The sequence below is a fragment of the Pteropus vampyrus genome, unplaced genomic scaffold, assembly GCF_000151845.1.
Source record: "Pteropus vampyrus isolate Shadow unplaced genomic scaffold, Pvam_2.0 Scaffold140, whole genome shotgun sequence".
In the NCBI taxonomy this organism is placed as follows: Eukaryota; Metazoa; Chordata; class Mammalia; order Chiroptera; family Pteropodidae; genus Pteropus; species Pteropus vampyrus.
The window spans coordinates 3,857,503-3,866,923 of record NW_011888921.1 but is presented as its reverse complement, the minus strand read 5'-3'; the positions used below and the strand labels follow the sequence as shown (position 1 = coordinate 3,866,923).

Here is a 9,421-nt window from a genome sequence, read left to right as displayed (position 1 = left end):
ATTCTAAACTTTTTTGGTGCCATGAATGGTGAACCTTTCTCAAAATTTTTAAAGGTATAATTATACATTTAAGATTCCAAAGGAAACCAATTGTATTGCAGTACAGTTTTAAAAATATTAAAATTTGTGATATAGTGATATATGTACTTTTTAAAATACACTACATAGAAACTACATTTAAAATATAGGCAACAAAGTTAAAAATTTTTTAAAGACATTAATGTGAAAGTTTAAATAAGGGCACTAGGATTTGTGGTGATCTTTGACACATATTCTTCCACATATTGATCAACTAATACGTGTGGATAAGGAATACTTGGAAAGCAACTGATGATCACGTTACCAGTGTGAGAACATACGACTTCACGCTTTGGCATATGAGTGACTACTAGGGGCAGAGTTGGCTAGTAGTTGGCCACCTATGTCATAGGAGCGTCTGTAAACAGGGATACTGTGATCACATGCAAACAAATAGCAGGTTAAATTGCTACTGTAATTCTGAAATAGTGGTGATATCTCAAAACAGTATTTGAGATATCTCTAACAAACGTAATGTGATATGAACATATCTATGATTTTTATTGGTGACAAAGTTATAGATATTGCTTTTATAACTATGGTTTGTTATCTACAGTTATAATTTCATTTAAAAGTTAGTGAAAATAAGGATGTAATATTTTTTCCATCCAAGTTTTTGGATCTTTTGAAGGACCTTGGGTTAGGAACCCCTGTCACAGAAGTAAATTTTGGTTACATATTTAACCTCATTGAAACTAATAGATATAACTAGAGACATATTATTTTGATTAGTCAGAATAGAGATCATTGCATTTCCTGCTAGCTTACTTTGCTATTCAAGAATTGTGCATAATTTAACAATTGTAAGCCTCGATTCTTAGGTTTGACTAATGCCAAGAATAATACCTTCTAATAGGTGAGAGATTATATCTACATTTATGAGAGCTCTAATTTATTGTATTGGCCTTATTGTGTTAGTTGATATTCATATTAGTATATTATAGCAAGTTAACAGTGTATTTTAAATACGAAGAACTATATGACTCTTATTTGCATTTTTTTCTAGTTTACCTTTTAGATTTATGCTTAATATCAGAAGTTTTCTCCACCATAGGGTGACTTTGTCAGATATTACAGACTAGATGAGAGTCATAAAGGGAGCACTTTAAAGAGGAGTTTGAAACAAACTAAGATCTAATGGGATAGTATGAGTGAGGCGAAAAAACAGGTCGAATGTCTCAGTGCAGATTCAAAGGTGCAGAAATGGGAAATTTCATGGTAACTTCTGGACAGGGCATGTGGTTCATACTTTGGCTGTTATGCAGGGACAGAGATAAAGCTAGAGATAAGGCTGATTTCGTGCTCTGCATAGGAGCTGGATGTGATCCTGAAAGGTGTGGGGGCCATGCAAATGTCTTAAATGGGAAAATGATATAATCAGTCATATAGAAAGTAAATTGGTAGGGTCATGAACATGCACATACACATATACTTTCTTGTTGAAAAGTAAATTAAATTCAGAGATGTTTAAGTTCATTAGAAAATCTGATTTTGTTCATATTAAGTCTTGTTTTGAGGATAGTATGGCATTCATTTAGGTCTTGCGGAGAATGTAATCACAGAAAATTCTTTTTTAAATAATATTTTTATTATGAAATTTTTCAAACTTTCATGGAAGTGTATAACAAGCTCCATGTATCAAAGCATCTAGTTTTAAACAAGCCTTTAACATACCTTTTTGTCACATTTGTTTCAGCCTTTTTTCCCTCCGAATTATAAAGCAGGTCACAGACATTTCGTTTGTTTTTTAACTGCTCTTAGCTCTTTGTTATCAGAGAGCAGTACCTAGTCAGGCTGAAATGACTGCTGGTTGCCTGGCTAAGTAGAATTTATGAAAAGTGTCAGACGATATACTTTCATATAATGTTTTTTACATGGGTTGTTTTCCCTTAAAGTGTACTATAGGTAAATATTAATGATGTTTTATTAGAAAATTCATATCAGTTACAGTTCTTAATGTAGTCCTGTGCTTATTGAGAGTTGAGGGGAGGTAAATTGCCAGCAGTGATGGTCTTCTGTCTACTCTATACATATTTTACCATCATTAATTCCATCCTTCCAGCACACTCTTTTCTGACTTTTCTTTAATCTGGTAGCTTCTCCCTCCTTATCAGATGATTCCAAGATTTGGTGAGAATATAAAATTTAAAAATAGTCTTTTCCTTCAGACACAGGTTTGAGAGTTGGTAATTTAAATTATTTGCATGCTTTTTACATTAGAAACTCAGTTTACATGAACTTTTTCTGTAGGCTGCATTTTTCCCATTGGTTATTTTATCATGTTTAATAGATATGAAGAGGCTGAAAAAGACTGCACACAAGCTATTTTATTAGATGGCTCATATTCTAAAGCTTTTGCCAGAAGAGGAACTGCAAGAACATTTTTGGGAAAGTTAAATGAAGCCAAACAAGGTATGACTATTTTTATGACAACTGGCACTCACTTATCCTGATGAAACTACCAAGTTATAGAATCTGAGATAGGCAGAGCCTTCCCATGGTTAAGGATACAGAACTTAGAGAAGTACGTTTTCTACCAAGTTTAGATCATGAATAGCTTTGCAGACTTGAAGGAATGCAGCTTCCATAGTGGACCTGATTATCTTTTAATAGCACAGAGTACCATCTGGCTAATTGCCATTCAAAATCAATGAAACATTTGAATTATAAGGTGGGAAAAAAAAGCAAGAAAAAGGCAAAAATGAAAAGAAAGGGAATCAGCATCTATGCAGCAGTCCCCAACCTTTTTGGCACCAGGGACTTCTGTGAGAATCTTAATGCCTGATGATCTGAGGTGGAGCTGAGGCGGTGAGGCTAGCTCTGGGAGCAGCTGCAAATACAGATGAAGCTGCTCTGTGGCCCATTGCCTAACAGGCCATGAACTGGTACCAGTCTGCAGTGCAGGGATTGGGGACCCCTAATCTAGGGGATAGAGGATAATTCGAGATCTTTAGTGATGCCCCCTTTTTTCCTTGCTACTGATTATCTATTTCTGTTATTTTTCCGTGACCTGTCTTTTAACTATTTATTAGAACCAACTTGTTTCTCTTGTATCTTTTGTCTCTTTCATTTGTTTCTGCTCTTTATTTCCTTCCTTCAACTGTCTTTAGGTTTAATTTGCTGTTTTTTTAACTTCTTGACATCAATACTTCGATAATTGATTTTCAACCTTCTTTCCTTATATTTGCATTTAAATATGTTAGTTTCTCTCTAAGGCTGGCTTCATCTGTAGCCCGTACATTTTTTTATTATGGTAGAATACACGTAACATAAAATTTATTCTTTATTCATTTTTAAGTTTACACTTCAGTGGCACTGGGTGCATTCGTGCTATTCTACAACCATCACCACTAGCCATCTCCAGAACTTTTTCATCATTCCTTTCTGAAAACTCTACTCATTAACCAATAACTCTCCATTCTCCTTTCTTCAGCCCCTGGTAACTATCATTCCACTTTCTATCTCTGAATATGACTATTCTAGGTACTTCACATAAGTAGAATCATACACTATTTTGTCCTCGTGTCTGGCTTACTGCACTTAGCATGTCTTCAGGAGTCATCTGTTTCATAGCATATACCAGAATTTGATTCCTTTTTAAGGCTGAATAATATTCTATTATATGGAATTCTCTTATATTCTATCTTACATTTAGTGTGTTACTCTGTCGTCTGTTAACAGCATGAGCTTTGGAAAGTTAGATGACCTCTAGGCCTCAGTCATATCTGTAAAGTGGGGTTGTAACAAGTGGGGGTTACATGAGAATTCATATAAAGCAACTAGAGTAGCACTTAGTAAATGTTAGTCCTTGTTATTGCTTACCTGTTTCTAGCATCCTGAGTAATAGTTCTTAAGTTAAATACAGAGTTACTAAACTAAATATATCCTATTTTGAACTTCATAAAGTATTTTCACTAATTTATTATATTTCTTAAAAATTCCCTTTAGATTTTGAAACTGTTTTACTTCTAGAACCTGGAAATAAGCAAGCAGTAACTGAACTTTCCAAAATTAAAAAGGTAATCTTTTCACTAAAATATGCTCTTATTTCTTGCAGCATAAACACATGTATTTATTGCATAATTATCTTGAGAATATTTTTGTAGTCATGATTACAAATTTATTTTCAAGGAATTAATTGAGAAAGGACACTGGGATGATGTTTTTCTCGATTCTACTCAAAGGCAAAATGTGATAAAACCCATTGATAATCCACCTCATCTTGGATCAACTGTAAGTTCTTTCATTGTTTTTCTTGCTATTTAATATCAGTGTTGTATGAACAAGAGTTGAAAACAAACTGTTGAATTAATCTCTTAAAGAAAATATTGAAATCTCTTCCTAGGGCCTTTTTTATGCTCTTTAAAAAGTACTTCCTAGTATTATTGATATAATAAAATTGGGGGAATTTGAGCTATTTAGAGTTCTGTGGTAACTTTTTAAGTGACTTAATGTAACCATAAATTTAAATATTTTCACATTTTATGGCATTAAAGGAATTAGAAGTGGTTTTACCTTTTGTAATTAAGAATTTTTTATTTCTATTACTATTCTTATTTGAGATTATGATTTTATTGCAATGTTTTACATCTTGTATGGGGTTAGATCTAAAATCAGCACATAGGCAAAAATCTTATATAGGCAAGGTTATCTTTAAAAATACACACTGCACATTATTTGGTATACTATACTGCTTTTCAGTAAGTCCAACAAAGCCAGTTATTTTCCTGCAATATTAGACAGAAAGAGTAGCTGGCATGAATTCAGCAGTCTGTTGTGTGCTAAACCTTTGAAATCGATTTCATTTAAGGCAAATAGAGTCACGATGTGACTCTGTTGTAGTTTCTAACATTTACATAGTTACATACGTATGTGTGTGTGTGTGTGTGTTGGCGAAACCACCAAACAGGTTAAGAAATTGAAAGGTATCAACCTCCCAAAATCGCCCTGTGTGCCCCCTTGCTGATCACCATCCTCTCCTTGCCCTCTAAAAGTAACTGTTATGCATGGTTGATGCTTTTAGAGAAGTAATTTTATAAGGAAGTCAGAGCAGGTATTTGTATCCTCTTTTTACAAAGGAAGAAAGTGAGGCAAAGAATATTTGTTTTGCTAAGTTCATATTTTAGGTTAGTAGCCAATAGAGGAAATCCTTAGTTTAATACTTTCCTAGTATTCTTATTATGACTTTATTCTTGAATTTTCTGTGACAATACTTGTTTCACGTGCTGGGCATAATAAGTCTAGTTGCTTTCATATATTAATTTTCACTCATTATATTCATTTTTGCTATTTTTTCTTTTCAATAAAGATGATTAAATGTTTAAACTTTCACATCTTTGTAATTTTACATGCTGGTTATTGCCCGCCTTGTTCTTGCCTTCACTTAGCCCACAATACTGCTGTCAGTTTGGTTATATTTTCTCTTGGCTTTATTGTCTCTAGGATAAAGTCCAAACTCCTTGACATGGCACACAGTCATTTTATAAGCTATCTTTAAGCAGCCTTTCAGGCGTTGTCTCCATCACTCCTCCTGTTGCACCCGCCCCATTGGACTTGTTGCCTTTCCACAGACCATACCATAATTTTCGACATTACCATTCTTGTGTACTTTTCTGTGAAGTCTCCACTTGATGCTGTTTATCTACCTTTTCTTTGTGTTTTCTTATAATTTTGTGCTCTCATCTTTTATGATGTGCATTCCATTGCTTTGTAATTATTTACAATACATCTTCTTTCCCACATTTAGATCTATGTAGGATAGGTGCTATGCATCTTTTTTGTATTCTCAGACAAGAGTATGACTCCTAGCCATCAAATTGAATTTACTTATAATTGGGATATTGGCTGTAAGAACACTGCAACCTTTTAATTTGTGACCCTAAAATAGAAAACCTGTATGTGTTGATTTAAGGAATTGATTTTAATTGTTTTAGAAGCCACTCAAGAAGGTTATTATTGAAGAAACTGGTAATTTGATACAAACTATTGATGTGCCAGATAGCACGACTGCTGCTGCTCCAGAGAGTAATCCTTTTAATCTAGCAAATGTAATAGCAAGCACAGGCACTGCAAGTAAGAAGAATTCAAGCCAAGATGACCTTTTGCCCACGAGTGATATTCCAAAAGCAAAAGTATTGAAAATAGAAGAAAGTGATACTTCAGTTCTGCAGTGAGTAGGAACACTTTTATAATCTCTAGAATGGTGATAATTCCACTAGAAAATTAATATTATTGATGAGACTTCTGGTTTGTACTCAGCACCATAATTTTTTCAACTTCGCATTCAGTTTCTTTTTTTAATTTGTTCTTGCTATTAAAGAGGCTTTGCTTATGGAATAATCACTGTTCCTTAAGCATAGTGGGGAATTTAGAGATGATAAGAAAGTATCTTGAACAGATTTATTTTGTTCATTTCTTTTTCTAGAACTTTAGTGTATTGTTTTACTTTTTAATTCAACAAAAAATTTTTAACTTTTTAAAAGGCAGCTTCTAAAAATTGTAAAATTTAGGCACTATCATTATTCTGGCCATTCATATTTAAGATTATTTGTGGGCTGTTTAAAATTCATTTGGGATTTTAAAAAATAGTCTCATGTTTCCTTCATTATGAGAATATAAAAAATGTAAGCTAAGTTTATTTTGTATTGTAACTTTACTTAACATATTCCTGCATTGCACTCAGCAATCCTAGTAGAAGTTTTTTTAAACTTTGAATTTTTGCAATATTTCTATTTAAAATGATAGTATAGATTGTGGGGAAACACTAAATAGGCAGATTTTTTTTTAAGGAGGAAGGATTTTTTTTTTCCTTAGAAGATCTTTTTTGAAACTGATAATTCAGATTTCTAGAAGGCTGAGTTATAAGTATAGGTGATGTAGTAATGCAGTGTATAGAAATGGCGTACTCAGAAGGTGGTCCGGCTAATTGCCCAACAGATGAGAATAGTCATTACATAGCATGTGAAAATTTACAAAGGCATAATCTGTATTGTGAAAAATATACATATATTATCAGCTGAAAGAATTAGCATTTTCAGAATGTAAATAGATAATACAATATCAATAAAGTCAGAAATGTAAAAATCTCTATTGATGTTTATATAAGCTTTGACTATTTGTAGTTCTTTTCAATTGGTTGATTGATGCCTCTGAAATATTTCCAGACCTCAGGTTAATTTGAAACAAGATGTATGTCAGTCTTTCAGTGAGAAGATTTCTGTAGAGGTAGACAAAATACCTGCTCAGTCGATTACAACCGTTCTTCCTCCAGTTCCTTCAAACTCATTCCAGCTTGAATCTGATTTCAGACAACTGAAAAGTTCTCCAGATATGTTATATCAGTATTTGAAGGTAAGAAAGAGGAAGCTAGTAGTTCTAAGTAAAAGGTCAAAGAATTTCTTTGTCACTATATAATAAAGTGTTGTATTTGCTTTTTGTATAATACAACTGTAGAAAATGCTCTTATCCCTTGCCTGATACATCTATCACCCTGGCCAGAACATTTTAAATATTTGCAGACAGGGAACCTGTGGAAATAGGTCATATTTTGAATTCTTTTGTTCAAAATAACTTAATCTAATTTCATATATCGAACTTAAACTTAATTCTTTGTCCTTCAAGCTGGGGAAAGAAGCTAAAATATATCAAGTGTCTTCTTTGTGCCAAGTAACGCTAGCAATATTTAGGCAGTCTCCTGAAAATGAACTTTTATTTGCTCCAAGAAAAAGAGTCAAATCATATGAAATTTACCAAATAATGGATTAGAATAGGTTTTTTTCAGTGCAATTATAGTAATCTCTATAATTATGCAGTATACAGTTACTTCCAAGTACAGTATCTCACGTAGTTTTATTTTTTAAATTCTATCTTATTGCTCCTTGAGAGCCCTCAAGTTTCCTGTCTTTCTTAGGGTGGTGTTCATCTCTTGTTCATGAGGTTTTTCTCTGACTTGAACTGAGTGATTATTTTACAGTTCCTCTAACCTTTCTTCTATCATTAATTACATTTTGGTGTAACCCCCCCACCCCCCAGTTATTGTTTATTAAGTACTAATGCATAGTAGTTATTCTTTACTATATTTACCTTAGTAATTATTATATAATTTATGATATGTGAATGTCGCCATAATTTAATTTTCTAACTATATTTTTTCCAAGCAAATTGAACCATCCTTGTATCCTAAGTTGTTTCAGAAAAATCTAGATCCAGATGTATTCAATCAAATCATTAAAATTCTGCACGACTTTTACATTGAGTAAGTTGAATTTTTTTAGGTATACTTTCATATTGTAATGCTATGTTATTTCTAATGGTTTGGGAAATTCATTCATTTTGATATCATATTACAACCTTCTGTATAGCAGTTAGTTTTCTAGTAAATTTTACTGTTGCAGAAGTTGTAAAGGTGACAAGTGCAAGCAGTAATAAGGGAAATGATTAAATAGGAGGAAAAAAGACTTTAAATTTTTTTAAAGAGAAAAGTAGGGTATAGAAGTGACAGTTTTTAGCAGATTATTAATGTCCATGCTAAGCCTCATATTTTAGAATTTTATAATTTCTTCAATTGACTTGATAAATTTCTTCATTTGTGCACTTAAAATATAGGTAGCATCCAGGGAAAAAAGATAAATGAAGATCTTTACTTATATATTGTATAAGTAAAGAATTAAATGAGCTACTTTTAGTGAATTATTTGTTTTATATTTGGTTTATTTCAGGAAAGAAAAGCCATCACTCATCTTTGAAATCTTACAAAGGCTTTCTAAATTAAAAAGGTTTGATATGGCAGTGATGTTTATGTCAGAACCTGAGAAAAAAAGTAAGTTCTGTGAAGAAAGCTTTTCCATATTCCTTTATTCTTGTATTGTTCCCTTACTTTTTTAACCAACTATTGCAAACATTTATTGACTATTTACTATGTCCAAAGTACATACAATTAAATTTAAATTAATTACAATTATATTAATTTAATTACAGTTTAAGTAAAATTAATTAAATCCCGACAGTAACATTATGAGGTGTCGGTATGATTTTTTTGCAAAGAAGAAAACCAAGGCATAAAGAGATAAGGAACTGCGACCAAGGTCATGTAGTTAGGAAGTCAGACTCAGGATTTAAACTTAGACAGTCCTGCTCTAATCTGGGCTCTTTTACTTGAAAATACAATAATAAGAGTAATGGTTGAGCACCTGCCATAGGAAGCATGGGTACACAGGAGGTACATCCCATTTTGTGAGAGCTAATTTCCTTGAGCTTGTTTGATTTAAGCTGGATCCTCAAAGTACAAGAGTCAATTAGATGAAGGGGGTAGGGAAGAGTTTTAGACTGAGGAAATAATGTGTGC

The 9,421-nt window shown here is 32.6% G+C and overlaps 1 protein-coding gene across 1 annotated transcript in view; it reads left to right on the top strand.

Annotated features, from left to right (window-relative positions):
* RPAP3 (RNA polymerase II associated protein 3) overlaps nucleotides 1-9,421 on the top strand; it is a 32,002-nt gene that overhangs the window by 16,164 nt on the left and 6,417 nt on the right. Inside the window, exons 9-15 of the mRNA XM_011368338.2 lie at nucleotides 2,369-2,490; nucleotides 4,027-4,097; nucleotides 4,210-4,311; nucleotides 6,012-6,247; nucleotides 7,242-7,428; nucleotides 8,235-8,332; nucleotides 8,796-8,896. Of these exons, the coding sequence (XP_011366640.1) occupies nucleotides 2,369-2,490; nucleotides 4,027-4,097; nucleotides 4,210-4,311; nucleotides 6,012-6,247; nucleotides 7,242-7,428; nucleotides 8,235-8,332; nucleotides 8,796-8,896 (917 nt within the window). The remainder of the gene's footprint in view (nucleotides 1-2,368; nucleotides 2,491-4,026; nucleotides 4,098-4,209; nucleotides 4,312-6,011; nucleotides 6,248-7,241; nucleotides 7,429-8,234; nucleotides 8,333-8,795; nucleotides 8,897-9,421) is intronic.